Source organism: Coloeus monedula (genome assembly GCF_965178545.1).
Source record: "Coloeus monedula genome assembly, chromosome: 3".
NCBI classification, from domain to species: Eukaryota; Metazoa; Chordata; class Aves; order Passeriformes; family Corvidae; genus Coloeus; species Coloeus monedula.
In genome coordinates, this window is record NC_138783.1 from 15,560,043 (window position 1) to 15,579,566 (window position 19,524).

Here is a 19,524-nt window from a genome sequence, read left to right on the forward strand (position 1 = left end):
GGAATTGCAGTCTGAATGATATTCTCTCAATGAAATGCAGGAGGAAATGGAGCTGCAGGAAATAAAGCCCACACTGTCTCTGAAAACTGATTTAACTTTCTATCCTTGAAGCAGCTATTGCTAGTTTTCCAAATTAAGAGTAAAATTTACTCTCTTTTGTGCATCATCTCAAAGTACCCCCTACACCTGCATCAACGGGAAATGAGGAAAAGGATGTCTGAGACTGAAATATTATTCTTTATGGCTTAAATATTTTTACTAACGACTTTTGCCTATTATAGCAAAATTGTATAACAAAAGCTGCACTGAAGACCAGTGCACCTTGAATGGGCCTCCTGACTGAGGCCCTGGACTGTCAGTTGATTTGAGATAAGATAAACTGACACTACTTTCAGGTCTGGGCTTGGGGAGAAGAATACTTTCACAGGAGGATTAAGCCCAGCACCTTCAGGGGTGGAGACTATAGCCCCAGGGTTATCTGCTGCCAGGCTTGGCACCAACCCCTACACCAAACGGAAGAGGAGCAAAGGTTTTCTGTGTATGGCAAAAAACCCTCTGGTCAGAGGCAGTGAACACCCATCCTCCACTGTGCAGACCAACCCAGGTGCATGGCCTCCCACCCCTGGAAAGCCACATCTACAGAACATTCACATGGGGCACAGCAGAGGGGGTGTCATGGCTCATGAAAGCCCCCCCAAAGGGGTTCCCAGACCCTGCACCAGAGCTGCACATGATACTACATGATGTAACAGATCTACAGTCTTGCAATGGACAGTGTCCAACTGGTTCCCCTCAGGAAGGTACTTGTGTGTTTCCACCCACCCAAATGTAGATTAATCCATTGGATTCTATACTTTTTGGCATGATACCCTCACCACCAAGAAGACCAGATGGAGGAGAACAAGGAAACATCGCTGGGACCCATGGAGGGGTGATATGCTTCTATTTTTCGAACACATATAAATACTATATGTTCCTTTTCCGGGTTAGGTAAAGGTGGCCCGTCCACCTTGGGCAAATCAGGTGGTAATTGACGCGTTATGAAAATGTCTATCCTGTCCCTACTTACCATGAGCGATGTTCTGGCCTGTGGCTGCTCTGCGTCCCTAGCCCCAGCCGAAACTTTATTGAGAAGTGTTATAATATTAATCTGTGTCTCTGTCACTCTCCCTGTCTTCCCTCCCCCGACTCTCTCCCATTTCTCTTTTTTTTTTTCTTTTCTCTTTTTTTTTCCTTTTCTCTTTTTTTTTTCCTCTTTTCTTTCCCTCTTTTACTATTAAATAAAATATATCAATATTTTGGTATCAACATCTAACCTCTTTTGGTTTTAATCGCATTTCAGGGATTATTCCAAACATCTGGGTTCATTCCATTTTATTCACAGAGAGTTAGTTCTCTTTGCTCCTCTGTGATTAGAGTGGATTGCAATAAAGGAGAACATGTATGTGCCTGCAAGGAAGCTTGACCTGTCAACCTCTCCCAACTTTCTGGTTTTAGGATTAAAAGGGCAGGGGGAAAATTACAGTAGTGGAGTAGCAGTGCAGAAGCTGGGGGGAAAGGGCTTTCCCAGGACTTGTTTCACTGCCCTTGGCTGCAGCAGCTGAAGAGGTGGCTGCTCCCAGCTGCTCTCCACTGTCCATGGCCACACTCACTGCCCCTCACAGACACCCTCGCAAAAGCATCACATGAAAATTCCTCCAAGGCAAAGGCCTGAGGAACTGCACAACTTGGCTGCTACAGCTGGCAGATCCACTGAAGCTATAAATATTGATTAGAACATATCCACACACATCTAAGATAAATCAGTGAAGAATCTGCTTGTCTTTTGTTGAGGTAACTTCTGTCTCTCGAAACTCTTAGAGGTCACTGGAAGAGTTAGGAATCACATGGGACATGATTGGAGTGAATCTGTATTTCCAAAAAGCTTTTGAGAAGGTCCCTGATCAAAGCTCTGGCAGAAGCTAAGATGCCAAGGATTAGAAGGGAAAGTTCTACGTGACTTCCCATAACTGACTAAACGAAAGGAAATAAGGTGTAAATACACATCTATTTTTCACAATGGAAACACTTTATCAGTGGGTCCCATGAGGATCTGTGCTGTGCTGTTTCCGAAGTGATCTGGATAAGAGAGTGAATAGTGGCGTGACAAAGTTTACTGACAAAAAATAAAAGAAAAAAAGAGGATAGTCAAAGTAAAACCAGCTGCAAAGAACTGCAGAAGGATCTTACAAATTCCAAGAGCACAATAAAAGGGAAATTATATTCAGTGTTGATACAATGCAAAGTGCTGCTTGTGGGGATACACAGCCCTAACTATACATATAGCTATAAAGACTAATTTAGCTCCGTTCCACCCAGGACAGAGACCTTGGAGTCACTGCGAGTAACTCTGTGGGCACTTGGCTCAGTAGCTTTCAAAAAAGCAAAGAGAAAGGTAGGAGCAATTATGAGAAAATAGAGAAAACAAAACATTGTCACACCGCTGTATAAACGATGCATCCTCATTTTAAATCTGGCTATTTATTCTGGTCACTCCACCTCACACAAAGGCAGAAGAACTACAAGAGATATAATGCAGGGAGACACAGATGATCACAGGAATGGAATGGTTTCTGTATATGAAGGACTAAAATCATGAGTCTTCAGACTGGAAGAGGCAAAGGAGGTGAAACACAAGAGTGTGTGACTGCAAATGACAAGGGGAAAGTCTACAGGAAATGGTCATTCATTATTTCTTCTAAGAAATACAGGACACTAACATGTGCTACATGCAGCATACATACATAGAGCAGATTGAAAAGTAACATAAGAAAGTGTGTATATATATATATATAATTCAGTACAATGCAAAATTTGACTGTGGAACTCACTGGCACAAATCACGAGGATGTTCAAAATACAAATGAAAAAATGCATAGAAGGAAGGTTCCTTCAGGATTACTGAATACAATGGTGAAAATATAGTTTTCTGTCCTGGAACCTATCAAATGCTAGCTGCCAAAAGTTCAATGAATGTGCCGGGGTATAAGGCAGAGGTGAAATCTGTACATACCCTGTTTGTACCACTGCTATAGGTAGGAAAATGGACATGAGCACTTCTGCTCTTGGGGTCTGACCACTTTTACTGAAAGCAAAGCTGCAACGGCTGAGACTGTGGGTCTTTGTCAGCTTCTGTTCAACAGTCAAATGCCACAGGCAGGAGTTACAGCAGCATTTCAGGGGCAGAACAGGTCATGTCAATGAGCACCAGAGGGTGGATAAGTTCACCAGTAGTCTCAGCTGCTGGAAAAATGCAGGCTCAGGCTTCCCTAGAGCAACATTTCTTTGATTTGGTTCCCTTTTCCTCCTCCCCTTCCAACCAAACAGCAGCATGGGAGCCATGCTTTCAGCATGTAGCAGGTTAAACCATGTTTTTTTGTCTTGAGATCAGGCATAAATTTTTTGGTTTGGGCCAAGTGACCAAGGCCCCACAAAAATGCCATGGAATCTGAACACAAGGTAGGACTTGATATTAGGAAGTTAATGATGTTAAGACTTACTGAAACTTGTTTTTGGCAACTTGCACCAGAAAAAGTTCAGAAACAAAAAAATCTTTTTTTTTTCAGCTGTTGCACTAACAAACCCGATAGCAACTTTTTCCTTCCTTCTACCTCCCTTACAAGTTATCAAAAAGACTTCAGCTAGGGTAAACTGCTGGTCTTCTGCAAATAACTGATTATATAGTAAGGAGAAGTATGACATTGCACTGGAATCAATTAAATACCTGGTATGAGATAAAAATATATATGGGGTTACATACACCTTTCCACAATGTTATAGAATTGAGACCTTTAAGAGATTCTCTTTATTACCAGTTCATTCACTTTACTGTCCTGGTGACCACACATTTAGTCTTGCACACTAAAATCACAGATATACTTTTCAAGGGTAGTAACTGAAGAAGGAAAAACTTTGGGTCCTTCTACAACTTTGATCAGAGGTAAGATGCAAACAGTCAAGGGATTCCTAATACCTCTTTACCCTTGCATTGAAGACAAACACATGAACAGTTCTCCCTCTGACAAGAACTTTAATCCTGACCTGGGACAAAATGATCTTTTTTCACCACCAATTCTAAAATACACAACCCAAACACAAAAGCCAATATACAAGATGAAAAGTGAGAGCAACAGCCTCATTGAAAATTCACAAATAATGATAATTATTAACAGTTTTCTTCTGGATTACATACCATCTTTAGGGAGTTGCATTCCTAATAACTGCAATTTAAAAATGCTTCAATTCAGCTGGCAAATATATTAACTCACAGCTCCTCAGAAAAACTGACAAAGCTATTTTGTTATAAAAAACCATGGGGTTTAAAAGCTTCTAGTGGAATTCAACAAAATGAGCTATGATGGGCTTTTTATTGATATTGCTTTTAATTAGCAATATTAACTGTTTTTATACATACATGTGTACACATGCATCTGTGCACACATACATTTCCAAACATCAAAAAATGGAGAGTATGAAACCCTTATTTATCCTTGACCTAAAGGAAAAAAAAAATCATAAAGAGTGAAAATTTAGTCATATGAAATAAAAACCAAATAGCTGCCTTGGGGAACACTTTATACTCACATTGATGAGCTTCTGTGTTTGTGTAAATATATATTTATGCTTTCAGAAGACTAAAAAAAAGAGGATAGAGTGAATTCCACCAAGGATATAACTAGGTGCACATTATCTACCATACTGCTTGCAATTACTTCATCTACTGGTTACATAAACAGTTAGAAAGGTTTTGTGATACTGTTTTGCACAGATCTGAGACAGTATTAGCTGTGCCTGAGGTTACATCTGGAGTTAAAAATTAAATCTCCAAGTGAAGCACAGTTTAAACAACTAGACCTGGGTGGTCTCTACATTAGAGAAAACCAAAGTACCAGTTTGAGTGACTGCGGTACTGACTGCATTCAGGAAAACATTCAGCTCCATGTCAATGAACTGTGCTTGAGTCACAGGCAAGAACAAGAAAAGAGCTGCTGAATCAAAGCCTGTTACATGTGTGGCAAACAACTTTATCTGGGTTAAGCTTCATCTGAGATAAAAAGAGTGGAAGGGAAGGAATGCACTCTTTGAAACACCCCAGGGGTAGAGAGCTGCCTGTTCTAACCAAAAGTTCAACTATTACTTCCATACGACTCCGTGACTTTGTGCAGGTCATTTAATTTTGAAATGAAAGAAGAATGAATACTGTACACTCATAGAGATGAAAATGAAGATTATATGCTCATTTTTGTAAGGACAACTCAAATGCACTTTAAGACTGCATGGAACTAAAACTTTCTGGTCTCTCCTAAGGTGACAGTGAAATGCTGGTTTCACTTTTACTTCATGGATGACTATGGGGCTCTCAAACTGAAGAAAGCAGAAAATAAGTGCAATACAAGTGTTATCTTTTTTACAAAAGAATCTCATTGGAACAGAGTATAAAATAATTCTTTCTCAGAATACATGTGTAGAAATGAATAATCAGAACAAGTAAAATCCGGTTTGATAATCTTTCTGGTATGTCAATCCAGATGCTGTGCATATGCACCTATAATTGCATTCACAGATAGCACTTATCTCATTTATAAAATAAACCAAAACAGTCTAATGGAAAATAATCCATTAATGACTTTTATTTGGTAGCTGCAGACAGTTTGTTTAAAGCAACTGTTTAAAGACTGTTTGTTTGTGATGTTAGTATTGAACATCACAAAGACGGGAAAAAAATATGTTGGCAGTTTCTGGCAAGAAAATCAAAATAATTAAGCTGCTCTATGCCCTCACCTCATATAGACTGCAGTGTATGTGCTAATGATTCTGCAGAACAGCCATTAGGCTTACAGAGCCTCTGCAACCATGAGGAAATAAACCCCTCTGTTTTTATGTAATGTAATAAAGACAGACATGTTATGATTTATTAGCAGAAGGGCCAAAGACACAGAAGCAGCTTTATGTGCAATGTTTCCCCAAAATAATTAAATGTTTGCAAAAATGATCAACTGACAAAGAATTGGAATAATACAAAAAATCACCACCAAGTCCAAACTATACTATACGGAAGAAAGTAACATACTTAATAGCATAAAATCCTTGCATTGTGAATTATGGGCATCTTGTAAGTGATGTAATTACAGCTGTCAGTGTATACTTACAGCTGCAACTCTGCAACAGATGAAAACATGCTAAGCAGCATTCCTTCTGATGTCACATTTTCTAATCTTCACTCAATTTCCACAGATCAGACCTGCTGAATTAATGTAAGTGAAACGAGCTCGCTCATGAGCATCTAGAGATGTTTTTATATGTATTTTTGTGTGTGTATATGTCTCTATATGTACATGCACGCACACAAAGAAAAAGTTACTAATGAACAGATACCCAAAATTCAGTTGCAAGAAATTAAGTGTTCATCATGAAAAAGTGACTGCTGGAGCACAGAAGAGAAGGAAACACTACTGAAAAAGTTATCATCAAGGTCATCAAGGAAAGAGGTATTTGTTTTGTCTCGGTTTGAGACAAAGTTCTTCCTGTGGAAGTTCTCAGGCTGGACTGGAGCCTTCTAACATCTAACATCTCCCTGTATAAAGCAATTTATAAATAGCAAGAAATATGTCATAAACCTGTTACAATTTTGTGCTGTATTAAAAAATAGCTCACTGATGACTACTTAGTACATCTAGATTTTTTTCTTCCCTTTGACCTTTTACCATCTTGTTTACTTCCTTTTTAGTAAGGAGATGATTAGAAATGGTTTTAGGCATAATTCTTCTTTTTGTTCGCCCATTTGTGAAATAAGAAGGGGAAGGACAGTAAGCTGAGGCACTAGAGTCCTTTTCTAACACCCATGTGAATTACACAGATGTTTTATCCATACTAGAAAATGGGCCTTGTCCAGACAATATTCTTTCCCTAGGACTGATGTACATCAGATTCCAATTCAAGCTTTAACTGTAGACAGCCAAGGTGGAGCACAAGGTGGGGGTTTAGACAACCGGCAGAAATTTCAACAGATGCTCTGAACTTGGTCCTTACTCGTAAACTTTTCTGCTCTATGGACTGGACAGCTCCTTACTTTTTCTGACTTGACTCACAGACTTCATTTCTTGAAAGAGAATGATGTGGTGAAAGAAGAAGATTCTAGGTATCACAAGTACTACCACCACCTAAATACTTGTTGGACTAGATGATCCTTGAGGTCCCCTTTCAACCCAGTATTCTGTAAATCTGTGAATCTATTCTGTACTCTGACCAAACTATCTCTCTTGTAAGAAAGTAACAAAGATGATCTGCATGATTTTGATCTGCCTGTAAGAAAAACATACTGATAATTTTAAGAATGTTGTGTAAGCAAAAAGTACTGAAAATAAAATTAAAAAGAGAAAAAAGGGCACGTGTTTGCATGTTTGTTTTAGTCCTTTCAGAGCTCATTTTCTTCAAGAAATTCAAACAGCTACAAAACATTAACTTGTTCTTATGCAGGCTTGGAGTGTTGCATCTTTTCACCCTAAAGAAGCAGGTCACTTGAGTCAAGCAAATAGAAGCACCAAGCCCATGGAAAGGGCAAACCTTTCAGGAAACCAACAAGAAGCTGGGGAATTAAAAAATTACAAGTAGCTGGATGCATTAATCTGCAGGTCTTTCATTAATACTTTTTCACTCTAATTGCTATTTTTTTCATTTTTTTTTTAATAATAGCCCCAAACTGTAAAAAGAGACTATCCCAAAAGGACAGTTACTGCACGAAGCGTATTTATTTTCCTTTTTGAACCTCTAATATAGAAATTTTATTTGTAATTAGCAAGTAAAGTAAAACAGTTTTAAAGCACACATTTTCAAACTATCAGAATCCCTTTTGCACTTCACTGTTTAAATAAGCATCCATTTGCTTTCCTCTATTCCTAGTTCATGAAGATACGCAGACTGGAATAATTTCTCTGTTAAATTGAAATTTTGTCACACATAAATTGCTTTTCAAGGATGATGAAAAACCACATGGACATTTATAGACAGAATCTGTATCAGTAAGAAAAATTTTTTCTAGATCTGGAAATGGTGATTAAAGACATAGGGAAGTTAAGCACTACTTTTGCAGTTTAGCAGAACACTGAGAAAATATTCCATGCAATTTTCATAGTGCGAAAGTTACGGCATCTACTGGAAATTTCAAGCCATAATGGTCACATGCTGAAATACTTTTTACCTGTCCTTAGTAGTCTATTGCACACATTCACCAAGATCACTCATGACTTACTTTTAGTACTATTTGTATCACCCCAACCAACAAAGTGCTCCAATACATTTAACTAAAACATATAGTTTCACTCTGAAACTAGAGTGTAGAGTGTGTTCCAGAGAAGAGACACTGAGGATTTCTGAGACGTGTGTTTACGTGTGAGGGAGCAGAAGGGAGGAAGGAATAACCTTGAGTAATAAATATGGGCCTCATAACAGGAGATTTTTCAAGATGACTGAAATTAAAATTGTAAATAATCATAGATTTTAGTATTATAAGAAAATGGCTAGACTGAATTAACATTACAAAATTTGGATTAAACATATGTATGTTTCATCTGTGATACTTCTACTGCTCTTGGGAAGGAAGGTAGATAATGCAGTACTGGAGGGATTTTTCCCTGATCCCAAGATTTTTGGCATTGTAGCTCTGTACCTGTTTCAGGCTCTCTTCATGGACTGAATTAAGACTCTAAACACAAGTAAAGATGTCGGACTCCTAAAACAGTGCTAGGAGCACACTACCTGGCCAGTTCTGACACATATCCCAATTGCTGCAACATATGAGCTTATTTTACCTCCCGCTGTAGCAAATTCTGTAGTTGCTAAACATGGGTGAATTATCTGAAAGATTTAAAACCACTAGGAACATGCTGTCTGTGATGCTATCTAATGGATGTTTGGAAGACAAGATGAAGGGAAAAAGGATACAGATCAATCAGTTTAATGTGATCTGAAGAAAGAAAACACAATTATGATGTGACACTGAAATAATCTTGACCCTAAAATATATTCTCACTATGTCGAAGAGTTGGAGAGTAACCTCTTCTGAAATAAACGGCTGTTTCCTCCCAATGGAATCAACAGTTTCAGGTAATTCTGAACAAAAAACAGATGAAAAACAACCCCAAAAGCAAAAAAAAAGTTAGTATGAAAGCTGAAATATTTTTTCTTTTGGAAACTGGAATTGTCCCATTTTAACTTTTCCAAACATTTGCAACCTAGTGATCTGCTACTATTCTGAAATCAATACAGAGACAGTGGTACATAGAGAGCAGAAACAATCACCTTGTTCTGTCCTAGAATGGAATGAATAGCTGTGTCCTCAGGCATCCTCAGGGAATCCAGAAGGATAATACTGAGTTTTAGGTATTTGGAGGTAAGTAAGGTAAGTACCACAGCAAAAAATATCAATGCCCCTGACAGTTCTGAAATTGTACGCATTAATTCTTTATTAGCCCTGCTCACTCTACATAGAGCATTCAACATTTCTATCATACATTCCCAAATTAGAACCAGCGACTGTATTAAGGGGTACCAAGTTTACCATCTCCTGCACCTGCCAAAGTGTTATTACTGGAAGGGATGAGACCTTCAATACAAACCAGTTCTGGGTCTGGGACTCACTCCGGCTGCAAGCACACATACCAAATGCCCTCAATATGGACAGCAGTCACACAGGAGGAATTTGTGAGGGAACGATGCTTCTCTCATTCATGGAGTAGCATTAAATTTTATGAGAGGGGTACACCAAAGCAAAGGTAAATCATTTAAGCTCCAGCAGACCACATGCATGCCAGAAAAATACAGGTTAGGTAAAAGCCATGCAAGTCATATACCTGGTCGCGTGGTGAGTCCTCTGTCTGCAGCTGGGCGGGCATCAACGGGCTCAACTAGGCATGTGCAGAAAAGAAACAAAAAAGCAAACAAAAATAAACAAAATCCCCCAAAATTATAAAGTCAAGTGGTCTTCTCGTGGGACAGTGCAGGAGAGACATACTGCATCAACAGTTACCAAAGCAACAGCTAGAAAATATCTGCCTTCAGTTAATCCTGAAAGTAAAAGGAAGGGATAGGTGTGACTTCACAAGGAAAGCTTCAGAGCTGAGGCGTCACTTTTACATCATATTCTGGTTACTGCTTCAAGTGAGAAACCATTAAGACTAAAGAATTTCTGTCAATAGAACAAAATCATATTCATTACATGCAAACTTTTTCCCATTGTCTGATCAGAACTGGCAGCCAGAATGGACACGAGTTCCTGCAGCTGCTCTTTACCAATATTGACTTAAAAGCCAACTGAATATCTCCTTTTTCATTTCAACTGGGATTCTTTACAGCACCAGCTATAATGTTTAAAAAAAGTAAAGTGCATTTTGAAAATACAATCAATATTTCATTCCTATATGCTCTGATTTGTGAACAGCATATTTGTCTTCCAGTTTTTGAAAGGGAAACAAAGAAGAAACACAAATTTCTATCCAACTGTGTGCCGTATCCAGTTTCACAAAGCTTTTTTATTACCCTACTAAGCTTTTATCTGCTGAAACCTAAGGTTGATGGAGCTCACTGGCACTAATAAAAAAACAGGATTTGCAAAACGTAGAGCTATTTAAGTCACTGCCTACTGCCTCAGTTAAGTTCAAACATACTGGAAATGTTTATTAAAACATTCAGATTTTTACTTCTCTTTTTTAGTTGTTTCTCTGTTTTGCTCCACTTGTGTTGCCTTATCTACCCAATCTTGGACAGTGTCAAAGAACTTAAATTCAGAAATGAAATGTTACATTGTTCCTTAGAATTCAGATTTTTTAAGATATATTCTCATTTATTTGAATTTCTGGATTCAGGTATGAGCCTTTATCAGCAGTAAGTGAGCAGCAGTAACACAGGAAATCTGAGAGATCCACAGTTTTCAATCAAGAAGAACTGCTCATTGGAAAATCACACAAACCTGATGATAATATTGATTTGAGCAATGGAATTGCCGATCTTCTCAGGAAGCATGTGTCACTGGCTTAATGTTCCTGTGGGTTTGACAAACAACCTACCATGCTTACAAGTGAGAGCCTAAGTGACTCCCATGTCCTTTGCACACAGGAGGTGACTGCATGAGCTCCTGCCTCTGAAAAAACCACAGTAATTCAGCTTTAGAGTAGCTGCAGACTAAAAGCACATCAGCACATCTGACTCACTTGTGTCTCCAGAAAGGCAAACTTTCACAGAGCTTGCTGGTCTGGTGCTGCAGAATTCAGAGTAGCACTAGCAGACCATGTAATTGTTTTCCTTACATAGTTCTATATAAAACGCAATTTCCATCCTTAACTAAAAGCTACAGTTTTGAGTATTTTCCCATCTATGTCTTCTGCTAGGTTTTCAATATTCTCAGCACATATCCTTAGGCAGGTCAGCAGTAATTTTCAGTGGCAAGGACCCAAGGGAAGAAACAACCACAAGCAAACATTATCCAAACTGCTCTTGCAGACCCCTCCTCTGTTACCCTGGCCCCCACATTCTCCCTAGAAGGCAGAGGGGTTTTATTTCTCTCCTCTTTGTAATCCTACATGGCCACAACTATGGAGAACTGAGAGAGAAGCCTATGCATAGCAACAAAAATGGGAGTAGGTGAAGGGGATAAGGATGAAAGAGGTTTCTGTTGTAGAGTAGCATGAATCTGACCTCAGAGTAATGCAGTATTTGTGGTTAGGTGAAAGTATTACTAGTGAATAATTCTTGTAATCTGTAATTTTGGAAACACTTTACAGGGGGGAAAGGCTGGGCCACTGGCACATTTCATAACTGACACAGAAGCAAAAAGACCTGGTCAAGGTCACAAACCAACTTCAGGGCAAAAACTGGAGGCAAATGGTAAGAGCCAAGGGTCTTCCAAAGCAGATTGTGATGCCAGGCAGCCTGGTACAAAGAAAGACTGGTTTCTGGAGAGCCCTGAGCTACCACCTTTTGAATTTCAGTAGCATTTTAAAACCTGCCTTCTCTGCCCCAGTACTGATGTATGCACAAACAGCAGTTGACTCTGAAAATCTTGTCTGTGGGTTTTCTCACTGCTTGCCCTCACTGGACCACATCATCTCAACAGTTAATGAAGAGGGAAGAAATTTAAACCTACTACAGCATTTATCAATAATCAAAACTCAAATATGTACTGTGTGCTATTACAAAAAAGGTGCATTCATTTTGATGCTTGTTGGAGGTTATTTTTCCTTTTGCTTTTCTTTTCTCTTAGGGAATTTCCCCCCATTTTTCTTGCTAAGGAACAATAACTAGGCACTTAAGAGAGACAAAAGAAGTGACCAAGCTCAGGGGAGGAGGACATCTGGCTGCACTTCTATTATCTGAGGGTATCTTTCAGAGGAGCAGAGATACCTGAGTGTTGGGCTGGAAAAAGAAGGGGCTGGGGCAACTGCTAGCTCTCTTGCTCTCAGCTGAGGAGGAGGAGGATCTGAGCTGCTGCCTTGGTGGTGGGGGGGGGGGGGGGGGCATGAATTCACAGCCGCCACCAGAGCCCAGCTTAGTCCTGCTTCTTCTGCTGTGTGTGAGCCTTTGCTTGTGACAGCAGCCACTGAACTGGGACCTCATTAACAGCCGACCTCACTAAAAAAGGACTTTCACCATCTGTTGAGGTGCCTCAGGGGAAACCCTGGGATCCCCGAGCCTCTTCCCCCTACAAGGGAACCTCTCTCTCGGCCATGTTCAGGAGCCGGGCAGTCACTTCCCAGCCCCTGCCATTCCTCTGTCACTGCTCCAGGTCTTTTGCTACACTGCAGGCCCCACACCCCCTGTCTGCCAGGGGGTCCCATGGTTCCAGCTACAGCTGCCAAGTTTCTGATACATCTTGTCTACCACCCCAGGATTTTGCTCATCCCTGCCTTCCCAGCTTGCTACTCCGAGGTCCCTGCTACAGCTCCTTTTACTGTCCAGAGGGGGCACCGGGATCAGCTGCTCCACGGGTTTGTAAAGGCAGCCCCTTTTCCATCCCTTCCGCCGGCTGTGCCGCCATTACCCACGTGCAGAGAAGCGGCCGAGCTCGTGGCACAGCGCCCCCTGCAGGCGTGGGGGAAGCATCGCACCCACCCTGCCCGGCCGGGAGCCACCAGCGCCCCCTGCCGGCTGTGAACGGAACTGCACCGAAGGGGAAAGGGCCTGACAGCTGAGAGGCTGTGGTTGGGTCTCTGGTTTTGTTTGTTGTCAGAGTTGTTATTTGTTTGCCTTGTTATCCATATACATACTTGTAAACTAATGTTATTCCTTTTCTCATCTCTTTGCCTGAAAGCCCCTTAATTTCAAAATTATAATAATTCGGAGGGAAGGGGTCATATTTTCCATTCCAAGGGAGGCTCCTGCCTTCCTTAGCGGACATCTATCTTTCAAACTGAGACAATGCTCCAGAATTATATTTCTCTTGAATATACTTCCATGTGCACAGAAATAAGACTGAAAATGCAGTGTACAAATAGACTCATCAAACTAAATTGCTACATCTTTATTTACACTGACTACTCAGGCTTCATAGAGGCCACACATTCCCACTTTTATCTAATACTTACTTCTCTTTTCAAAAATAAAAGAAAAGTACATCAAAAACTGGTATGAACCAGCAGGTGTGCTATCTGATGCTCACCTATCAAGAACATTGCTGAGGGAGCAACTGGACAAATCATAAGGATAACACAGTACATTTACAGGAATCTCACTTTAGATAAATACTAGATATAGGCATTAAGGCTCCCTGTAGCCTGCAAGCTAAAATACAAAGTGTAAACCACCAAATCATTAGTCACTGGCAAAATGCCCAGAGAGCTTGGCAGTGTCAGAGCTTCACAGACGTTGGGAGTTTGTTGGGGGTCACCTCTGAAGATGCATTTTGCATTGCTGAAATACAGTTTCCTGACATTTTTCACGGTGCCTCTGTACGGTCCTCAGAAAGTGTTTTTCTTGGTCAACCTAATTTGTGTCGCATCACGCTGGACATCCATACAGCCATGCAAGTAGTATATTACCTGTTACTTCAGATTAACTTCTGTGGACATTTCCATGGAAACTATCTCAGGGGAAAACAAGGAAGGAAGTACTTGCAGAAAACACTGAGCTATGCTAGACTTTCAAAGTCTATTTATTTTTAGACTGTTTTTCATGTATTTGTCAGTAAAAGCAATTCTAGGAAAATAAACTATTTGCACAAAACCTATCCTTTAAAACATGCAGTTTAGATTGGGAAAATTTCAAATGGAGTTATGAAACCTTAGGATTACATGGCAACATACCAATCCAATACATTATTAATATCTTTGAGTGAAACCTGGGATTAGATCATGGTCATGGAAGGAAATAGGCATGGGAATGAATAATAACAAATTTTAGGGAGGGGTTGTAGTATTTCAACTTCATCAGTTCATCAGAGGGAAAGAAAAAAAGAGGAGGAGAAAATTAGGTCAATTGTTATTAACTTATTGCTACTTCCAAACCATATTATAAGAAGACAGAAACATGTTTTTGGAAGCAACGTAGACAAAGCCGGAAGTATGACCACTATCAAAGAAGAAAACATGCACGGGAAGTGAAGACAAATGGCACAGTCAGTCCCGGGATTCTGGAACAACGAAGTGGGAGACAAACACAAAGGAAAAAACAAAGCTGTGAAATTCCCCTTTGATGCTATGGGCAAAGGTACAGAGAGGGTCTCCAAAGAAAGAAGGTATTGTAGGCATGATGACATTAAGAACACTGTGGTTTGGGTAGATGACAGAAAAGTATAACAGGAAACAAGAAGGACCTGAAGAGTCCATGACCTGAAGAGGTTTAAGTCACCAAACGATTTCCACTTCTAACTGTGCATACTTGAACAATTATAACGGTTGGCCTAACAGAACTGACTGCTGCAATAAGTTCATGACAAATATAATACAATCCTGGTATAAAAATCCAAAACTAAACCCCAGCAACTTGAAGGCATGAAAGAATAAGTGCTGCAACAAACCACATACTGCATTAAAACACACAGGACTAATAATTAAATGGTATGTTATTCCACGCAGGAGAGTTTTTGTTTCTTATTTGCTACATACATTTGAAAAGGAGTACCATGCTCAGTATAGCTGCCTGTGGGAATTCAGTGTCACTTTGAAGTACCCTTCATAATTGGATTCTGAGCTTAGATAGGTTTCTGAAGGAAAAAATATGCTTGTGTGATTAAACTATGGGTATGTCTGGGTGCACCTGTCTACCTAATAACTCCTAAACCTGGTGACTGAAATCAACATATTTTGAAAGCTAGCAGGACAGATATCAAAAATAATTAATCCCCCCCATGTTTCACGAAAGCAGGCAGCAGGTATAGAAACTGATGCCTCGGATGCCTTAGCTACGGAAAAAACTGGAGCAAGAGCTGGAACTGATAATTCCTGCAGGACAGACAGCATGAGCCAGATTGCGACTTGCTGCTGGCAGACAGCCTTGATATGTGCGCTAGGGTTAAAGCAAACTGCAGCTCCTTCTCCCAGAAAATGAGGTTCAGCCTGCCAGCCTGTGAGCCGTTTGTGCCCCTTGTCAGTGCCTGACATGCTCCAGCCAGCTGCTCTCACTGCCTGGCATGCCACTTGGCTACAAGTGCCCTTTGGACACAGCTGGAGTCCTTGTCACCATCTCCTGCCTTCTGGTTCTTCCTGCTGGCTGGTCTGTTGAGTTTGCTCTGGCTCTGCTCTTTTACTTGGTCCCCAACTTGCAGTGCTGACTCCCTGGTACTCTGATTTTAGCCCTACTCCTGACCAGCCTCCCCTCCTCCCCTCAAATCTGCTAAACATCTGCCTCACTGACCTTTGTGCAGGTCTTTTCTTTTGCCTGATCCTAGGCTTCTCTGACTCGCTGGGACAAACTTTGATCACAAAACTATTTCTGACTCCACTGATTTCACTTGGCACCAACACCAGACCTGGCAAATCCATGTCTATGTTCCACCTTTCATCTCCCACACCCCCAGTTGCTCACAGTCACTCACACACCATGCTGGAGTGAGAGTAACTGCGTAAGGATGATCTCAGAACTCATTCTGAGAGCAGGTACAGCCCAAGCCAGTGGTTTCAAAAGACTTGAGGAGGATGCTAATGTCTGTGCAGTTCAGCTACAAATCACAGATGTGCCTGAGAACACTTCTGCAGTTCCAGGCTCTGTATGTACTGTGGCTTTGCAGTATCAAACTTCCACTGATGTGATTAACTTAGCACTAGTAACAGTGCAGTTAAACTTTTAAAGGAAAACAAAGGCAAGAGGAGGAACTTAAATGACATGACCCAAGTCCTCAGGTTTCTGATTTATTGGCTCCAGTGCCTAGGTTAACTACCAATTCCAGATTCTACATGGATTATTTCAGTAGCATACAGTCACTTCAATGAAGTAGTCAATGAACAACATAAAATACTCCTCAGGAAAAACCTTTTCACTAGCCAAGTTGTATTGATGAGCACGTAGGAACATTTCTGCAGTACATTCCAGAAAATAACATCATGTGTCTGCTAGGATGTTGGGGTTTTAGTCTAGTCTTAAGGGTTTTTTTCTGTTAAAGGAATTTTCTCCCATATGCATGTTGCTAGGGGACAAATAGCTGTACTTAAGAAAGACAAAAAAAAGGGAGTGGGGCAGGCCTGGCTACTCCTTTTGTCTACACCTGGGTGTGGGGTCAGTTCGCTCTGAGCGTCCGGAGAGAGAAGCTGCAGAGAAAGGAGCTGCTGTTTCTTTCTTTTTGGCCGTTCTTCTCTTCCTGCTGGAAACAACGCCGGGACCCCAAAAGCCGCTTTTCCTGCCCTGCTGGAGGCCGAGCTGTGGCTGCCCTGCCCCACTGCTGCTGCTTCGAGTTTTCGCTACGCTGTAGCCCTGCTCGCCCTGCCTGCCTGGGCATCCGTGGGGGTTCTCCCATCTGGATACATCTCGCCTGCCACCCGGGATTTGCGTTCGTCTCGCCTGCTCTAGCCTGCTCTTCCCGCCTGCCGTTCTAGCCTGCTGTTCCTGAAAGTCTGGGATCGGCTGCCCAGGGATTTGTGAAGCCTTTGCTCCTTCCCTTCCCGGGATCCCAGGGCACGGGTGCCGCGTGTTTCCCGAGCTCGCTCCGGAGCGCCCCCTGCAGCCGCGGGGGAACCATCGCACCTGCCCTGCTCACCGGGGGCCGCCAGCGCCCCTGCCGGCTGCGAGCGGAACTGCACCCAAGGGGAAATAGCCTGACAGCCGAGAAGGCTGGGACTGGGTTTGTGTGTGCTGTTACTGTCATAGTTGTTGTTGTTTTGTTTGACTGGTTATATACATATACATATACATATATATATATATATATATATAGTAAAGAACTGTTATTCCTATTTCCCACATCTTTGCCTAAAGGCCCTTGATTTCAAAATATAATAACTTGGAGGGAAAAAGGGGTTATATCTGCCACTTCAAGGGGGCTTCTGCCTTCCTTAGCAGACACCTGTCTTTCAAAACCCAGAAATAGGAGTATGCTGGAACTGTAGTCATTTTCATGCCAGCAAATAAAAAGCTCTATCTTAAATAAAACACTCATTTCATCATGGCACAGATCTAACAACTTACCTATCTCCCTTTGGTCATTGTCATATATCTTACAAGACTGTTACTCATAATCTCCTAGAATTTATTATGGTTTGTCTCTGAAGGCAAGTAAGCTCAACTCTGAAATTTATTGTGTGTCTAAATTACAGATTTTAATCAGGACTTTCTGTTCCATCAGAGACAAAATTGACATGGCAGACCAGTTCCAAATGTACACTTCAGAACATTTATCCCACTTACATTAAAAAAATATCAGTTTTCAGGGAACAACATGAAGAGAAACCACAAAGCTCAGGAAGTTCTGTGGCTTCTCCCCCTATTGTACTTACCCTCATTTTCAGTATTGGCTGGAACAGAATCGACTCCAAAGGGATGCCATGGCTGAAGGTCATCTAGGCTGAAATCTCCATCCACTGGAAGAAGTTCAACTGTAGTCTTTGTTTCCGTCAACGAAGGCATAAGAGCATCATTTCCATAGCTGATTCTGGGTTCGCTGATCATATTGGCCAAAACATCATCAGAGTAGTTTTGTTCTTTCTGAAGTAATTCATCTGCAAGGAAATTTCAATGCAAAAATTATCTGGAAGAGCCAGCGTATCTACAGACCTATTTTCAATGCTATTAAAGTAAGAATTCACTGTTGTGAGATTCTGTTTTCTTATGATAAATAAAAACATTAAGGCTTGGAATAGTAACAACCCGATGATAAGCACTGCCACTAAGGCATTTTATTGAAACATCAACCAAAATTGTTCAGTACTGTTTCCTATCCACATTTCTACCACATAACAGATCACAGGTCTGTGCTATATACATTCCTTGGCTCTTCCTAACCACTTTGGAAGGAAGCACAAAACAATTCTCTTCAACTCAACATGCTGCCATAAGTCAACTGGCAAGAGATCCACAGGAAGGAATGTCTTTGTAATTTCTCCTTCCTCTTAAATGGTCACTGCCAAAGCTCATCACAACTCTTAACTCCTAAATCTTCAAAGCAGTCACTCTATTAAATTTGGTTTACTATAACACATCAAATCTGAAGAAACATTTGATTTTTTAACATATATAACTTCATCATAACACTGAAGTAGTTCTTTGTTAAAAAGCAGTAATAGACATCTACAGGCAAATTATTTTACAAGCTACCAGCACCTAAAGCTACACAGTATTATCTATGTTGTGGAGTTTTTTTTCTTGAAGCAAGGTGAGAATAATCAAAGTACCTTTCAGCTCCATCAGGTGTATAGGACACACTGTTCAACTCAGTGTTAAAAATAAGCTCAGAGGTTGTGTGTGCTTCATTATTCCTACTCCTGTCTCACATAAAAGTTCCTCTGCTCCCAGAGCAGGAAAGACATGGACTTACTGGAGTGAGTCCAGATGGCCACAGAGTTATCAGAAGGCTGAAGTACCTCTGCTATGAAGACAAGCTGAGAGACCTGGGGCTGTTCAGCCTGGAGAAGAAGACCTTACTGTGGCCTTTCAATACTTAAAGGGGGTCTATAAGAAAGATGGGTGTAGTGGTTTGGTCCAAAATACTCATTACTGTTTATCTGCTGTGAGATAAGAATTAGGAGAAATGCAAAGCAGGCACCAAACTTGAAAGAATATAAAGAAGTTTATTAACAGACCTAAAAGAGGGAAAAAAAAAAATCATACCACTTTCAGAACTCTCCTCCTCCCCCCACCTTCCTCCCTTCTCCCACTGACAATGTGAAAAAACAACCCTTAAGATGTTCAGTCTGTTTACCACTTCCATAATAACCTTGTTCAGTCCATTTAGAAAGAGAAGTCTCTTCTTGCTCATGCTATGAAAACAGTATCACAACGAGCCAGCCGCCCACTTCCAAATATTGTTCAGTCCATTTAGGAAGAGGAGTCTCTCTGCCTGCGTGCGAGTCC

General features: G+C 40.9%; 1 protein-coding gene across 4 annotated transcripts in view; it reads right to left on the reverse strand.

The window, feature by feature from the left end:
• APP (amyloid beta precursor protein) overlaps window positions 1-19,524 on the reverse strand; it is a 222,561-nt gene that overhangs the window by 14,585 nt on the left and 188,452 nt on the right. For 2 of the 4 annotated variants that reach the window (XM_082279367.1, XM_082279365.1), the window contains 2 exons: window positions 17,952-18,173; window positions 9,888-9,941 (listed from right to left, as the gene is read on the reverse strand). In XM_082279367.1, coding sequence (XP_082135493.1) covers window positions 9,888-9,941; window positions 17,952-18,173 — 276 coding nt within the window. The remainder of the gene's footprint in view (window positions 1-9,887; window positions 9,942-17,951; window positions 18,174-19,524) is intronic. The other 2 variants (XM_082279368.1, XM_082279366.1) reach the window with 1 other exon arrangement.